Here is a 17,737-nt window from a genome sequence, read left to right on the forward strand (position 1 = left end):
CCATTTGATGGAGTGACTGGTGATGATATCAGACTCACTAAGGGATGACCATCTCCTCTATCCTTCAGACAGTTGCTTGTTGAGAACTAGTACAGGACTGAGGAGAAAAGGTTGTTTCTAAACCCCCTCTGCTTTCAGCAATTGCCGTATAGCCCTGAAAGCAAAAGAGTCTGTGTGTATGAGGAATTAATCCTGTTCAGGGTTGGATTAATTGGTGCAGAAGACCTTGGGCAGGGTGCCAAAACAGTGTTGGCATTTGCTGAAAGTGGAACTTCCAGAGATTATTTTGGTGCTTGCCTCTGACCCGTGTGTCACCTGCCAGTGTCCCAAGGTGAGCAATGATAAAGCGTTATCAGCTGCTGACAACACTGGTGACAGGAAGTGTAGCATCTCTGTATGTGGAGATTTTATAGGTAACCATATTTGTACCTGAAAACTGCTTTATTTATGAAAGGCAAATGAGTTTTTCATTAGCTGTGGCAGTTTTTGAGTGTAAGGATCTTGCTCCAATGCTGAAAGCAAAGGCTGTTCCTGTTCTCATGTTGTCCTTTGCTTTCATGGCATTTTCTCATTAACTCTTCTGTCAGCTTTGATGCTCTGTTCTGGTGGGACCTTGTGAGTGAATGTTGTTTGTCAGGTTTTGTTGTCTTATTTGTCTCCTCTTGCACTGCTCCTTTCCCTCCTCTATGTGAATGCATTCTTAGCTCTGATCCTTCTTCACTTCTTCCTTACTTCTTCTGTTTTCTTAAGAATTATGGGTGCTATATTAATATATCATTCAATTAGTTTAGAGGCAGCAGGTGTCTCTTCAGGAAGGTTTGTAGGGTCTACTGACATGTTCTAGGGAATCATTTGCATATTTAATCAAAGCAAGTACTCCCACAGCCTGAACATTCATATTGTTAATAGTATAAAATAAATGTACCAAACAAATATGATTACCATTGCAGACATAAGCAGGAATTAAGAAGAGGTTATCTCTATACATATAATCTCCAAACTTATATGGCTGCTTTAGTTTCAATAAAGAGCTTTGCATCAATGATATCTATATGTGCAGAGGCTTACATTAAGAACAGTCTAAAGATTAACCCTGAAGGACAGGGAGTTTCTTGTAAAGTGAAAGCAAACCAAGGGGTGGAATTAATGTTTGCTCTCAGGAGTGGTCAGTGGTCACTGATGACACAGCAGGGTGCTGAGCTGTAGGAGTGTGGCTGTGAGCCACAGGCTTGGCAGTGCATGTGCCCATGGTTGGAGCACATGCTTCAGCCCTGTGGGTCCCTGAGCTTTGCTCTGGGGTTGATTCCCTTGACCGTTGTTGTCCTTTCATTTTTCTTCTTGTCTATTCACCTCTGAATTAATGTTTTACTTTGAAAATTGTTTTCTCTGAGTCCAAAATGAGTCAGAGCCAACTTCTCTGTAGCTCTTGTTGAGTTAGTCTCACCAGTATTTCTGTTCCTTGACTCTGTCTCTTGAAGGGACACTGTAATTTGTTGGCATTAAAAATAACATTTCAGATGACTGCAGTTGATGGTGCTGAGGAGAGGAATCCTTTGGTTCATCTGAGATTTACCATGGGCCTGGTAGCTGAAAGGGGGTGGGCTCAGAGTGAGACATAATTGATTGGATGCATGAACTTATTTTCTTCATTAGACACATTGATAGCACTTCTGTTTTAAAGAAGAAGGGAAATAGTAAAATGGTTGTATAATACAAACTGTATACATTCATGAACATGATGCAGTGTGCTCCTGATTGCCTCTCCTCTAACAGCCAGCATCAGCAGAAATCTGAAGTTCTTGCCCTCTCCATCAAGTTAAAATAACTGTTTTTCAGGAGAAACCTTTGTGTTAAACCAAGGCTCCTTGCTATGAAAATCAGCTCCCATTTGTTGTTCAATGTACATAATTTTCTGCCTATGCCAGTAAACATCCTAATACAGAGAGCGAACATGGAGGGGTCAAGTGACGCTTGTACTCACGGTCTGATTTTGCCCCATCAGGCTGTAGCTCACAGGGTGCTCCTGCACGGGGGCTGTGGGAGGCAGGTCCATGCCAGGTGACCTTCTCAGGCACGCTGGGTCTGTTCCCAGGGCTCAGCAACTCACCTTGCTCACAGGAGACTTTGATGAGGTCTGGAAAACAGAAAAGGGCCCAACACTTGTGTCAAGGGGGAAGGATGTGACTTCTCTATAAAGTTTGCCAGGATAGCAGAGGCTGATCCCATCTTTGACTACCCTAACAAGGAAGTTCCCACAAGTGACTTGCAGATGGCTCAGTGTGATTCTGAAAATGCTGGTTTAATCTCCCTTCTGGTAAAGTCTGTGGGTTACTTGCTGTGATTTCATGAACCTTTTTCTGGCTGACACTGCCAGATTTTCTCTGTGATAGGCCCTGCTGTGCAGCCACGTGGCGCCGTGCGGATACAGCACTGGAGGTTTTTGGCCCATAGACTTGTCAGTAAAAACAGGGCCTGCTGTGAGATACTGGGGTGGGACTGAAATTGTGTTTTTCAAGAAACTCTGAGGCTTGTGGCCTGGCTTAAACAGAGCTCAAGCAGTGTCTCTTGAAGCAGGAGGGAGTTTGAAGGAAACATGTGCCTGTGTTTGAGCTGCACCTTGGCAGGTCTGGGAATCGGTTGTGGGTTTTTGGCTCGGACTCCTGCAAGAGCCTGTTTGTCAGTTCCCTGCAGTGCTCCCTAGCAGCTGAGCCCTCAGCTTGCTTTATGAAGTTCAAGTGATCCTCAAGCTACTGTGAGTCCCAGACCTGTGTTATCAGCCAGAGGGAAGCTGTGCAGCTTTGAGGGAAGTGGGTGGGTTTGATCCTGGGAGAGCTCTCTGCCAGAGGAGAGGAGGTTTCTGCCTACAAAGCAGGTATGGGAAGGTGCTGTGCAGAACCCCAAGGGAATGCTCTCCCCTGTTTGCAAGAGTAGAAGGGGATCTGAGCCATAAACCACATTGTGGCACACAAAGAAGCCATTTTAATTTCAGTCTCTGTTGGAGGCACCACATGGAAAAGAAAATGTGATTGGTATGAAAAGAAATGTTTACGTTTCTAGGAGCAGAGACCTCCCAAATAATTAGTATCACTTGACAAACTGCTGTTTAAAATGCAAGTGGTTTAAGTGCTGCAGCTCAACAGGCATTTGTCAGAGCTCTGGTGTAAATGTGATCCCTGTTCTGGGTTGGTTCCTGCTGTAAAGTAAAGGAGATTTCCAGTAAACATCTTCTGCTTAAGGAAAAATTCTCCATGGTTTTATCTTTTCCTTGGTTGGATAACCTAAATGTTACAAACTGGACAAATGGCAGCTTGGTGGCAAGAATGTTTGGGATACTCTTTTGGAGTGAAATGAATCCTGGATTTTATTTTCTGTTCATCAGACCAGGCTTTTGGTCAGAAGAAAGATATAAATGTCTCATTTTCTTTAGCTTTTGGGAGGAGGAGGGTAAAGGAAAGGCTTTTGGGTGAGAGTTTTGAAAGCCACAGCTTCATCTCTGTTCTGCCTATCTGTAATATTCACTGACTCAACCAAAAGTACTTTAAACAACACCTTACTTTTCTCCAGGGCTGTTTGAAGACTAACTGATGACATGAGGGTTGTTAAGAATTGGTTTTTTTTCAAAGGTTATAAAAAGGCAGCTTATAAAGAGACTGAGATAAAAAAGAAAAAGTTTAAAAAAAAGTCTCTGGAAGATGGAAATATATGGGTGCCTATAATGTACTGAAGTATCCCAAATCAAAATGACTTCTGTCTTTGCACACCAAATAGAATCAGATTATCAAATATAAAATAGAGCTTTAAGAATCTAATTGCTTTTACAAAGGCATCACTGATGATATAAATTTCTTGCAACTTGCAAAAGGAGAATTGCTCAATTTATTTTCTCATTATCTTAAACTAGTTCAATGCCACCCTCTGTTTTTCATCTCTGAAGGGTAAGAGACTATCATTTGTGGTGCCTTCTTGTTTTATGATTCTGAGTGAAGCTATATGCTTAGAAGGAGTAAGATTGGGAGTTCTGATGGGACTGGTCCTATACAGATCTCACGTGGAACTGGAGCTACAGTGTGGTAGGAGTTGCTGTTCTTCTTCTCTTAATCTTTCTGCACGTCAGTGGCTTTGCAAAATTGACCAAAGAGATCTTCATCAAGAAGCATGGCTGTGACAAGGTTCCTGGGCAAACCTGTCTCCTTTCTGACCAGCCCAAGGCACTCTTGCTTGAGCAAGGGTGGGTGATTCAATATCTCGATATTGTGTCTTAGTATCTTAACACTTGGATTTTGGATGGTTGCTGACTGTAAAATGAATCTTGCTCTCTTTGGCCTGTGCTATTCTGTGCATGGCTCCCAGCAGTCAGGCTTAGGTAGGAAAGTGGGCAGTGCTGTCTTTGGGATGCTACAAAGGATATTGCGTCATGTTAGAAATGAATTCCTGAAACTGGAGATGTAGTGATTGCAGTTCCCTGCATCCTTCCTACACAGGTGTGCAATGGCATTTATCAAACAAAGGATAAAACATCCAGCATATCTGTACCAATGGTAAAAAGGTAAAATTCAGAGAAATAGCCTACAAATGTACTGCAGATAGAATTGAAAGAGTGCTAAAGTCATTCACCAAGTTTGCAAGAGCTGACTGCAGCTCTCACAATGCTCCTCACCAGAGACCCTGGAACCTTAGCCATTTTGCTAGGGGATGTTTCTATCCTGTTAGTGGCAGAGTGGCTACTGGACCTCTCTTCACCCATTCATGAGCTATCCCACAGAGGAGTTTCTGCTCTGAACCCTCATACAGCAAAGCTGTTCCCTGGGGACTCCAGGTCATGCCTCATCCCAAGCTGATTGCAGCTTCAGACTGACAGTGCACAAGTGGTTGCTCGGAGATTCAGAAGCTCTTCAGCATTTGATAACTGGAATATTTTGAGATTTCTTTGCTATATATATACATGACAATACACACTTTCCATCTTCTCTTATTGCTGTGCTTTGGAAAATCCATACTTTAACCCTTGTGGACAGACTTTATCAGTTTGTCTTTAGTGATGTGTCAGAAGCAGTAATTTTGTGATACCATGGCTGCTACTGCTGGCTCAGTGCAGAGTGGGGTGTGTCATACTGAGTGAGCAGCTGTAATAAAGTGTAGATATGAGCAAATTGCCCTTAATAACTTCAATATTCCAGAAATTTTGAAGTGTACCCTCTGGGAAAAAAAATACAGATTGATGGCGGTTTGGGATTTGTGCAACTTCAGTTTGATAACAAATATTTTGTGTTTTTCTGCTGTGTGCTGTATTTACAGCAGTAGGTTCAGATTTTGAATTGAGATCTGCTTTTGGGTGCAAAAAACTAATCAGGGAGATGCTTTATGGCCCAGAGGTCTGGATTAGCAGACTCCAGTTCAACAGCTGCATGTCCCTGTGCTGTCAGAAGGAGCATCTGTCAGGGATGCAGTGTGGTCCTTATTACATTATAATTTAGTGCTGTGGCTTAGAAAAACAGGAGCATTTATGTATTTAAAAAACAACCCCTGCAAACCCCTAAAAAAATTAAAGCTCCACTGATCTTTCTTAGCAGAGGAAATGCTCCTTATCTGAACATTGACTAAAGGATGTTACACTTTTTTTTAAGCTAAAAAAAGCAAGGAAGATGGATGAGTTGGTCTCCACACTCAATTGCTCCTTGCTTTTCTGAAATAGTGTATGTGTCTTTCCCCTGAGAGAATGAAGTCCCCTGAGCCCTTCAGGCTTGTTTCCAGTTCACATGTGATCTTCAAGGCACTCGCACTATGAATGTGCCTTCATCAGGAACAATGCTGTGACTCGTGTGGCATCAAATTTCTTCCTCTTTTCACTCTTATCAATACATCAATATGGGAAAACGCCCCCTCTGCATGAATTGTAAAACAGTGTGTTGTTCCCATTCCAGGCTGGCTTGGTTTTCTAGCCCATATCTCTTCCTTCAGCAGTTTAGAAAAGCAGTCAACTTTTCATCTTCATGATTTTCCTCTTGTGTCACCTGCTGTGCATTACCCAGCTTCAGTAGATGGCAACTGGTCATCTGTGTCCGGAAAAGTCATGCAAGTAAACCTGCAGCAGTGTAAATTTGATAAAAACTGAATTATTGGGAAGTTTTTTCCTGTTTGTACACACTGATGATAAATTTCAAAGCCAGAGATAGCAGAAATTCCTTGGTGTGTTCTCACAGGAAACACTGGGGTACCTCCTCTACAAAAGAGCTGACTCTGTTACCCAAGTCAGTAGAAAATAATCATGAAGGTTGGGGGGGTTCTGTGAGGGCTTAAAATGAAAGGCCTTGGAGCTTCTAGTTAGAAGGTGTATTTTTGCCTATGCAAATCAGAGAAGACTAGAACTAACTTCCATGTGCTGTAATGGTGACAGAAGCAGTCACCTCCTGCCGTCCTCTGGGGCAAGGAATAACACTGGCCATGAGTGTGGAACAGCATGTCCTGACAGATCCATTAAAATAACAGAAAATCAGATAAAACATATGCTTGCTTACAAAGTTATGTTCCTCTTATTCCTGTTTATTTTCTTATATGCAGCCTGTAAACACTTCTGGGCAGGACCCATCTCTTCTTTCTGTCTTTGTGAGACTGGGCATGAGGTGGTGGTGGCTAGCAGGTAGGGTGACTTTTAAAGAAATAAAACAGGTCTGTGTGCTCTTGTCCTCAGGCAATAAGGATTCAACACCTTCTACTGGCTGTCCCATGGCAGCAAATGCTGAGGAAAGCAAGTTCCTGTATGGACTGCTCCATCAGCTGTTTGTAGCAAAACCTGAAGTGAGAACTTCATGGAGCTGGCATGGGAATTGTTAGGCAGGATGGTGGAATAGTATTCACACTGGTTCTTTGAATAAGCACCAGAGATACTGCTTATTTTAGTTAAAATAAACTGTAACTTTATGGTCTGACTGGCTGGTGGAGTTTCATGTTTTAATTCAGTGGTCCAAGTTCAAGTTCTGCTCTGCTAAAGAAACAGAGTTATTTACTGGTAAAGGGTGTTGAAACTGGTGCGAGCGATGTGCTGCAGAGCCAGATGAGAGTGGGAAAGTCAGTAATTTAGATTCCACTTGTGACCGTGGTACAGAAAGTGCAGATTAATGAAGGAATGTGTGCATAGAGGGCCAAATTCTTGCGTAAAGGGAGAAATGTTGCCCTTTCTCCTGGTTTTGCCTCAATAGTACTTATATTATTTGCCTGGAAAATAAAAATACGTTAATGGTGTAGCGGTTAACACTTCTAATGCTACTGGAGTCCTCCCTGGTCTGGCCAAAAGTTCTTGTTTATAAGTTCTATTTGTGCATTGAAGGTGCTGGGGAGCAGGGCTAGTGCCCTGCCCTGGGCTGGGAGCTTTACATCTGGGCCCCTGTGCTGTCTCTGCCAGGTGCACTGGGAGTTAAGGAGGATGATGCTGGGAGTCAGGCATGGAGCTCTGTGCTTTCATCCCAGCAATGTACCGAAAAAAATGCAATTTTGATGACAGGCTTTTGCCTCATTTAGTACCCAGTGCAAGTTACTTTGCAGGAATATGTTACAGATTAACTACTGGTCTGCCAAAATAAATCCATCTCTTTATAACTTCGTGAGATTGGAGAGCCTTGGTTAATCACAAGGGCCTGTTGTGCTTTAGGAGATAGGGAGTTTGTTTGTTTTTTTTTAATAAGAAAATAAGAGGGTATAAAGCATGAGAAGAACAAACCAGAATAGTACAAGAGGTTGGGAAAAAAAAAGAAAGGAGTAAACCTAAGTGAGAGAGAAATGCTGGATAAAGTGGGGCCAGTGAAGGAAGGGAAAGACTTGAAAGAGAGAAGTGGCTGAGGAACTTTAATACTTGTGACAAGGGAGGAGGAGGAAGAAGGAGGAAGGAATGGCAGAGAAAGCAGAGAGGAAGGTTGTATGTTGTGTGAGTTTTCCTGAAGAAGAAATGGACAGAGAAAGAGAGAGTGGAAAGGAAGAATTAAGAAAAATGTGGCTCCTATAATCCTGAAGTATTTAAGAGGATGTTAAATGTGGCCAAATAGTAAAAGTAATAGTAAATTTTGACCTGCCTGATAGGTTGCTAGCTCAAATTACCCCATACTTTAAGGATTTATTTGCTGCCAAACAGGAAATAAAGCCAGTGGAATCAATGTCTTTTGGGTCTAGTCAGTGTGCAGCAAGACTAGAGTTTCAGGTAATTTTTACTTTGTAAGCACTTTCATATTCCATTTCACAAGAACATAAACCCTACAAAACCCCCCTGCATAAACAGCAGCCAGGTGACCCTGAGTAGATATATATTTAAAGAACTTCCCTTTAGGACTGCTTTTGGACTTCATATTGAAAGGAAATCTTTGACATTTGGGTAACTGATGTGGATGGAAATAAAATGGACTTTGTTCTGACTAATAGCAAAGAGAAGAGTGCAATTTTCTGATGCTGAAAAAGGGAATTTTCAGTTTATCAGAAAGAAATTAAAATAGGCAAAAAACCCCCAAACCACCATGAACAAAAAACACAGAAAAGACTTACTGGGTGACAGTATTTCCACAGCTGCCAGTCTACAGGAAGGAAGGAGCAGTGACCTGAGTTTGGGGACATAGCACATCAATATCAGATAATTTTGGCAAAAGATCACTGCACCTCACAAGTTTAAATATGGATAGGGTAAGGAGCTGGTTGTGGCAATCACGCTCTCAAGAGACCCTGCAAGGAAAAACAGCAGGGGATTTTCAGGAGGAAGGGTGTGAAACAAGAATGGTTTGAGCACTGTGTTTTTAACCAAGACCACACACAAAATGACCCACCTTCACAGTATCTTCAAGTGACTCTAAATGGATGTTTGACATTAGAAAAAACGCACCCTCCAAGTGTAATTGTCATGTATGATAGAAGAAAAACTGCCTTCCGAGAGTCTGTAGAAACGTCATTACAAAATAAAACTTCATGATAGGTGGTACTGAACACAATCTAAACTCTCCAGCTGGGTAAGAGGAGATGCTCTTGCACTGCTCTACCATTCATCCCAGTACATGTCTCTCTTGATTAGAGGTGGTCTCTGATCAGGGAGCTGCTAAACAGGACACTGGGGATGTGGAAGCATCCTCCAGCTGATTATCCAGATAAGCATAATTCAGATATGCTCCACAAAATACCTCGTCTGTTTCCACTGATGCAAAGAGAAAAGCATCCTATTATATTGTAAATCTGCAGTGGGAGTAGCCTGATATGGGCCTAATTCAGCATCTTGAGTTTAGGGGCACACCTTTGATTTTACGCAGATACAGCTCAAAGCAAATTGAAGTGCTTGAGTTCAGAACCACACTTAGCTTCTCTAATTCCCTTTGCATGGCTTTGTCAGTAGGCTGCACCATTTCTACCATCTCTGAGATTTTGGTTCTACAGATCCATTTGCTTGTCTCTACTGCTCTTACCTTTGCTTTCTCCTGCTCCCACATCCTTTCTAATCCTGACAAAAAAATGAAGTTTAGCCTTGATAGGTTACCTCTGTTTCTGGTGAACTCTCAGTATTCAGACTTTCAAGCTATTACATTGTAGATGGAAAATGTGCCCAGGATAGACTTTCCATTAAACTGTATTTAAGTTGGAAGAGAATGCTGGCACCTCAACAAGTATTCCAGAATTAGATCCCAAAATACTGAAGCTAGCTAATCTTTTGGAAGAACAAAAAACTCTTACTGATTTATATTTAGCAGGGAGAATGCATTTTAAAAACACAGCCTATATGAGGCCCCTTGAAGAAAACATCTTTTACATTGATTTGTAGTGCATGGAAATACTACACAGACGTAAAATATTTGCACTTGGGCTCTGCTTTTATGTCTTTATTTATTTTTTTTATTCAGTATGAACTGTCATGAACTCTCTGAGAGTGGCTGCTCTGCTGCCTGTGGCTGTGCAGTGAGACAGGGCTGCCTGTGGGGCAGCAGCTCTGCTGCTCATCGTGGCTGTGCCCGGAGTTGCAGGAGGGAAGGGGAGAAGCAGCAGTGCAGGCAGCACCACGGTGGGAACACCCAGCTTGTGACTGTGGGGCTTTGGTTCAAAGTGGCTGCAGGTATTTGTACTGTACCTGGGAATTCTGTAATGTTAATGAAAGTGTCACGTGTTCTCTGCATAGTTCTGATCTATACTAAGGAAATGATTAACTGGAGTTTCAGTGGATGTGAGAGGTCAATGGCTTATCCCAGCTGGGCAGTTTCTGAAAAAGGAGCTATGGCAAGAAGCGGGTTTGTTAATGCAGTGAGTCAGAAAAGCAAACATAACTTGTAAATTATATGTAATCTTATGGCCATCAGTGTATCAGCTTATCTTTGAGAAGATAAGGATTATCAATGGACAGAGCATGGAAAGTTCTGGGTGTTTTTCTTCCTTATGTCCCGCCATCTGCAGCACAGACAGATCAGCCATCACCCTGGGCAAGCTGTTTCTATTCCTCCTGAAGCATCAGATATTAGAAAAGGAGAAGATTAACAAACTGCACATTTACAGGAGGATGATAAACAGAATTTTGAAACGTCCCTAGACCATAAACCTAACTAGACTTAACTTGCTTTCTTTTGTTAGAAGACATATATGTATTATTACATTTCTCTGCTGACAGAGCCTACCTGATCACAGCAGAGCAAAAATGTTCTAAATCAAGAAAGAAATCTTAGATGCTTCCACAGCATGATTTTTTACTTTGATCTTCTCATTTCCTACCCATAACATCAACCTACAATAGTAAGTTAGTCCGTTATAGTAAAAAAAATAAAGTTGCAGTAACACCAAGATGCAAAAAGAATAAGGTCAGAAATGCCTCCCTGCTGTCAAAAACATAATTATTGCCCATGCAAGTTGTTCCTGCCTGTGGATCAGACGAGCCTGCTGCAGGCTGCTGGAGGGAGGAGTGGCTGCTGCTGATGCAGGGATGACAGTTCCCTTTCCCTGGATTTGTCTGGAGCCTGGGGGTGCAGCTCCCAAGGCAGTTCCTCCTGCCCAGCAACTTCCAGGGGGGCTGCTCACCCCCTCTCTCCTTACCTGGCAGAAGGGAGCATATGGCTGCTTACTTATGCTCTGCTGTTCTTATGTGCTTAGTGGGCTTAGGGTCCACAGGGGCTTGGGGGGATTTGCACAGGGAGAGGGCAAGGAGGGACCTGGAAAGGATCTGCATCCATGGGAAGTGGAGTGGTACCAGAGGTCTCTGTGTGTGTCACAAGAGTAGTGAATTTTTGGGAATGACTGACATTGAGTAAATAGTGCCTAATTAGGGATCAGGAGGTGCTTAATGATTACACAGCATCGTAACTGAAGATATGAAATTTAAAAATTCATTTATAAGGGGAAGAGATTTCTTCTCAACAGCTTTATGTGCATATAGAACTATATTCACACTTTTCTTCTTGTTATCATCTATTCTTCAACAAAGACAAGGGCCTCATCAGCCTTGGTATTTTTAAGTGCTTGCAGAGCCATCAGCTGGATTGCTCCTCCTGGAGATGGTGTGTGTGAGGATTTGCCTCCTCAGCTCAGTCCTGCCCTGCTGTCCTCTCCTTCTGCCTCTCCTACATTTTGAGGGTCTTCCTCACCTTCCTTCCTTCATCTGGCAGAGTCTTCTCATCTCTCTCTGTAATTTCAACAACAAACATTAGTTCAGCCTTATCCTTCCTGTAGCCAATTAACAGATTCACTTCTCATCTGTAGTACTTAAATCTACTTTGACCAGCCTAGACTTTTGCCCTGAGTATTTTGCCTTAAAAAAAAAATTACAAACAACTCAGGCTTATTATAACTGAAGGAGAGTTCTTATTCTGTCACTCCTCAGCTCCTTTCATCTACTGTTTTCAAGCTTTACAAAAGTTGCCACAGTCCTGACTCTTACTGATAGTCAGAGCCTCAGCATTGTCTTCAAGCAAGCTTTTGTAAAGCCTCACACCCAGGTTCTGACCAGGGACTCCTAAGTTGAGGTGTTCAGCTGTGTTGCTAAAAAAGCCCCACTCCCAGGTCACTGCCTGGCACTCCTGCAGAGGTTGCTGTCTCTGTGCATCCTGTTGGACAGGACATGTCTGCTCCTCAGCTACAGCACTGCGAGAGATAGAGAGCAAAGGCACATCCCAGCTGGGCAGGGAGACAGAGGAAATGCCAGTGTCTCTCTGAGCTCAGCCTCCTAAATGCCCTCAAACACACCAGTATGGGTCTTGCAGGTCCCACTTGCATCTATCCCATCTTTGGGACACAGCCTTTCTCCTTTCCTTTCTGTTCTGAAGCTTTGAAATCATCTCTTCTGCCCTTGACAAACAAAGTCTAGCTGTGCTTGTATTTATTACAAATTTCACCTGTTGCACCTATTTTCCTGCCCTTTGTCCTTGCTGTCACTTCTTGCATCTCTTCCATTAATTTAATTTTTCTTTCTGAAATGAAAAACCAGCTTCTTTACTTTGAGGGCTCCACACAAATTAACCACTCCCTTCCCACCACTTGTCAGTCAGGTTTGAAAGATGGATCCATTGAAGATCATCCTGCAAACAGCCCCAGCTTCTGCTGCCCAAGTTTTATACTGACTGGGAGGAGGCTTCTCACAGATGCTGTAAAACGACCCTTGTTGTCTTTCATATCTCTCACTGTAAAGACAGCTTAGACAACTTTGCATTTCAGGTTCAAAAAAAAAAAGGACTGGTATTATCTCCTTTCATATGCATGTGGTTTGTCTGCACCTGCCTCTTGTCTTGCAGTTTGCAATTTAAATGGAAAATCTTACCCTATGCATGAACCTCCTCGCTTGATACATCTTGTCACCTCTAAAATAGCACAGATGAAAATAAGTTATGCTTTGGCTTTGACTTCTTTTGGAGTCTTGGATGGGAATGCTAGATCTGACCAACTGGCTGAGATCCACCTTGAAGATACTTCCCTAATTCACTAAAGTTTAACCCAAAATGCTCCTTAATTTGGATTTAGCACTCTAGAATTAACCCTTTGCATTTATAGCATTGAATACCCCAACATCTGCAAAGCTATAGTCTCTTCCTGTGGAGAATGAAAGCTTTGCTTTGGCTTCTTGGTCATCTTGCCATGCAAACATGAGTTCTTCACTATGGTGACAGTGATCTGACAGGGTCCTTGTCATCCCACAGGCCCAGGGAGAGTTGGATATAGACTGGAGATACATTATTACTTACTCCCTCCAGAACAGCAAACATGTTTTTAAAGGCAGTGAAGATTTGCATTAATTTATGGTTCTCTTTCTTCTGTGCACATGCCCTGGGTCAGGCTGCATGTGAGAAAACAAGGTTTGCAATCCCTTTCAAGTTTCCACTGGTGTTAAGCTAATGTTTATTTTTAGTAAACTGTATTTCAAATTGTGCTTTTAAGAATCCTTTTGCAAAGCCTAGCACAACAATTTCAATATGTTTTATCCTTCTGAGCTTTTTATTAACAAATATAAAAGGGTATAAAGGATCAGTGTAACTAGTTATGCTGTATTTCACTGATAATTTTCAAAAGTATGGATCCAACTCAAGAAATGGTAAGGATTACAAGCATTCATCTCAGTTGAATTTTTTCTTCCTGTGTTGCTACTAACTGCCCAGCTTTCGGAAGGCTGTGTGGATACTCCTTTAGGGCAGGCCTTTTCTGCTGTGCTGTGTGGGTGTCCCTGTCCCCACACCCACACATGGTTTCCTTTTCTTCGTTCTCAAAATCCTTCCCTTTTAAGTGCTTATCCAGTAAGGCCACCTGCCAGATAAAGCACTGTCAGCCTCTCTTGATAAGGTAATAACTCTGAAACACTCTTCTCCATTCATAGTGTGGTGTTTGCCCTGCATGCTCCTTTCACTTTCCCTTGCCTGCAGCACAGGTACCTCTGTCCCCACCCCAGACCTCTCCCCAGGCAGGCAAGGAAATGTCATTTCCATTTGCTACTGCATGTCAGTCTTTGGACTCTGTTTTAAAGTCTTGTTTTCTGTTTCTTTCAGTTCTGAATGATAGTTATTTCACACACTGTAAGAAATTTATCTTTAATACCTTGCAGTCAGTTTCCAATCTGCAGTGATTTTTACAGTATTCTCATAAGTACTCAGCCTGAGGATGTGCTGTTACAGCTTTGTGTAGCTACAAGCTAAGACTACCCAAAAGGCTGGAAGGAAAAGGGTCTGGACTTTTTATTGTGAAACCAAGAGTTATATTAGAGGTCAAGCATTATTTTCTAGTAGCTATAGAAAGACATGGCAGTGAGCAATTAATTTGTGTGAAGAGTATAGATAATTAGTTTCTATAGTTTGTGTATTTGAAGAATACTGTTTAGTGATGCATCTCTGCAGCACAAACTGGCACATTCGTAAGATCATGTTTGCTTTTTTAGTGTCCTTCAGTCTGTCACAGAATTCTATTGGCACTCTGATTCCAAATTTAGGAGCACTTCCTCCCAAACATGTTGCATGATGTAGTGTGTATGTGCACACAAGGAAGAGGAAGCAGATGACTTGTGTTCAGCAGAGTGGTTGTTTTGAGCTGGAACTGCTGCAGGCTCCCTGTTGGAAGGAAATGTGCCTGTCCATTCATTCAGGAACAAAGCTGCTGTCGTGGCTGTGCTGATCCTGCCTCAAGGCTTTCTGTAGAGTCTTGAGTGGAGAAAGATGTCATTTCTTCCATCCTTCACAGCCTTTCTCCCTCTTACCTTTCCTCAGTGGAATCATAATGTGCTGGTCAATGCCCCAGTGACATGTGGGATCTCAGCTGAGGTTCTTATCAGTGGAGGAGAGAGGAGTCTGGATGGGAGTTGGTGGTGAGATCCATGTGGGTCACTGCTCAGGGGTGCTGGAGTATGAATTAGCAATGTGTGTGCCTGAGCTGGCACCTGGCACGGGTGGATAGGGCACCCAGGCACATGGACAGAAAAATCAGTGGAGTTGTTGTTGCAAAGGAGGTGTGAGAGAAATGGTCAAGTTGTGTAGGAGTCCTCTGGAAGTGGAAGATTGTTCCCTAGGTGTGACAGCTTTGATACAGCAACTTCACAAGTGCTTTACTCCAGTTTTAGAACCAATTCTTGTGTTCTCTCCTGGTCTGTGGCCTCAAGATGGCCTGTGATTTCAGTGCTGAGGTGCAGTCCCAGTGTCATGCTCTGTACTGTCAGATTGTCCAAACAGGAGTCTTCAGTATCCTTGCAGATTTTACTGCAGAAGATGCTCTATTTTTTAAATGTAAAACTGCAGTGGTTTTCAGTTTAAGGTTTTGGCTACCTTTGTTTTGTTTTACCTATACTTTCTATGTGAAGTACCTCTGTTTTTTTTTTAATTGAAAATGTCCATATTACTGACAGTATATTTGAAGCCCTTTTTTCCCCATTCTGCTTTCAGATTCCATTGGTGGGTCGTTTTCAGCTTCCTCCCACCGATGCCACCACAAGCAGAAGCACTGTCTCCCCATCCCACAGTGTGGAACTCTGTCCATCAGCCCTCTGCTTTTCCATCCTCACACGAAGGGATCCCAGATCATCATGGACACAACCCAGAAGGCAGTGAAGCGCCAGGCTAGCTTCTGCAATGCCATCACCTTCAGCAACAGGCCCATTGTTATCTATGAACAAGTCAGGCTTAAGGTGAGTAAATTATACCTTCCCTTTTTGCCATGGGATCTGCTGGGAGTGAATGCTGGGCTTTGGTGCTTGCAGCAGATCTTTAGCCCTTCCTTGAAAAGCACAGTAGTCAGATCTTGGCCTTAAAGAGCTGCAATCTTCACTGGTACTTCTGCTTTTGTCACTGTAGCTCTAGGAGCCATAGGTACAGACTGCTGTAGAAACTGAGAGCAAAAGGGAAATCCACCTTCCAAAAACACATTGATGTTAGACAAGTATAACAGATTAAATTGAGATCACTTGGAAAGCCAGGAGGTAAGAGGTCAAAAAGGACCTAGAAGTGAAGGTTCTTGCTCATATGCTTGGCTGGAAAAACAAAAGAGTTTGGAGGAAAGGATGAAAGGAGCAGTCAGTGTGATCACTGTTGCTGTCTAAGAAAAGGACCTTTCTGGCAATCTGCTGACTGCTTTGTGGAATCAGTCACCTGATAGCATTAAGATCAGAGGAGAGAACATTGCAGGGATCACATCTTTCTCTCTGCCACAGGCTGATTTCACTTCCTTTGTGTCTGTGGTAGCTGGAGGATGGAGTTTGTACCCCTGGTACCAGGCCATGCTGCAGCTGGCATGGGAAATGCAACTCCTCTAAGACAACATGCCTCCATGAGCACTAGGAGCTGCTTTCTGATGAAGAAACTCCTCCATGTCCTTAGGAACTGAAGCACTTTTCAGATTATCAGCATCTTAAGGAGCTTGGGACCCTTGGAACTTTATCCTTGATACTTTCCCGTCTTTATGCCCTCTAGTTTATGGGACTGCATTTTTCTGTTCATAGCTAATTTCATGCCTTTATTGGCACAACAAAGGTCATCTTTGGCCACTTCAGTTCGTGGCACACGTGAATGATCTGACTGCAAATCCTTCATTTGTGCAGAAAGAGTTTTCCAGAAGGTTCATCAGCATATAGATACATGGTTTGAATGATCTTACTGTTGCCCATTTCTATAGATCTTGGAATGCTGTGTCCTACAGCAGCATTTCAGCCTTCCCTGCCTCTTCCCTCACAGGCAGCAAAGGATCAAGGAATGAGGGACACGCTTCCTTTGGAAATAGGTGGAGATTTCAGTGATTTCAGGCTCAGGCCCAGAGATAGAAAATCCCCACTACAGGTTTGGTATGCTTCCTGTGGAGCTCTTACTGCTTCTATCCAGGCTGGAAGCCCAGCAGGAGTCTCTCACATTGCCTAATGAGATTTTTCCCATGTTGGCCAGCAGTTTGGACAAGCAACTGTGACAAATAATCTGGGAGGAGATGAAAGCAGCATTTCACTTTTGAAGACACCATCAAAGATTTGAGTGGATTTAGTGGTTTAGGCAAAGGTTCTGGGTTATTTCTTCCTCATTCTGAAACAAGGTAGCTATCGGTGGAAATTCACACTTGTTTATCTGTGTATTTGGGGATTTTAGCTTACATAACATATGTGAAGGATATGCATGCAAATCTGCACAAGAGATTTATGAGCAGAGCTCCTGCTGACTCCAATGGGAAGATCTCATGGGAGTAATCAACAGGCTTTAGCAGAACTCGTGCTCTAGGGAGGAACGAAATGTGAAAACATCCTTGCTTTTGCATGATAAATCCATCCTGCAACTGCCTCGCTATTGTTTGTGCTTGTGGAAAACAGCACCTTAGACCTTCTTACCAGACACACACTACCCATGAACCCAGTCATTCAGGTCCTATAAAGTCTAAACTCCCTCTGGAAAACTGAGGAAAGAAGTAAGGAGATTTCATTCTGTTTATTAGCTATTGTATCTCAGGTTTTATTCTGACATTATTTTGCAGATCTGGGAGTATGGGAATATGGCTGTCAAGCAGCCTCAGAGACAAATGCTCCAGTATGCTTTCTTCCGTGTAATTTGGGGCATTGCTAGGAAGTGTAGCTCTCAAAGATGGCATAAGGCAGTAAAGATCAGGAGCCTGAATCTGTAAAAGCAGCAATGGTTTAGCAGTTTGCATGTTGATTCTGTATTTTCCTCCCCTTCTGGTACCCAGGGGACCTCCCAAGCTTTTCTGCTAGCAGTGGCTGCTGAAAAGAGAATTTGGTCCATCATTAACTGTTGCCTTTTTTAGCAAAACTGTGTGCCCTTTGTCCAGCTGTGTCTAATTCTTG

At 42.8% G+C, this 17,737-nt stretch overlaps 1 protein-coding gene across 2 annotated transcripts in view; it reads left to right on the plus strand.

Moving 5' to 3' along the window:
- The window catches only part of NEURL1 (neuralized E3 ubiquitin protein ligase 1), a 140,722-nt gene that overhangs the window by 65,699 nt on the left and 57,286 nt on the right, over positions 1–17,737 (plus strand). For both annotated transcript variants that reach the window (XM_030951155.1, XM_030951156.1), the window contains exon 2: positions 15,348–15,589. In XM_030951155.1, coding sequence (XP_030807015.1) covers positions 15,348–15,589 — 242 coding nt within the window. The remainder of the gene's footprint in view (positions 1–15,347; positions 15,590–17,737) is intronic.

Source organism: Camarhynchus parvulus, chromosome 6 (genome assembly GCF_901933205.1).
Source record: "Camarhynchus parvulus chromosome 6, STF_HiC, whole genome shotgun sequence".
Taxonomy (NCBI): Eukaryota; Metazoa; Chordata; class Aves; order Passeriformes; family Thraupidae; genus Camarhynchus; species Camarhynchus parvulus.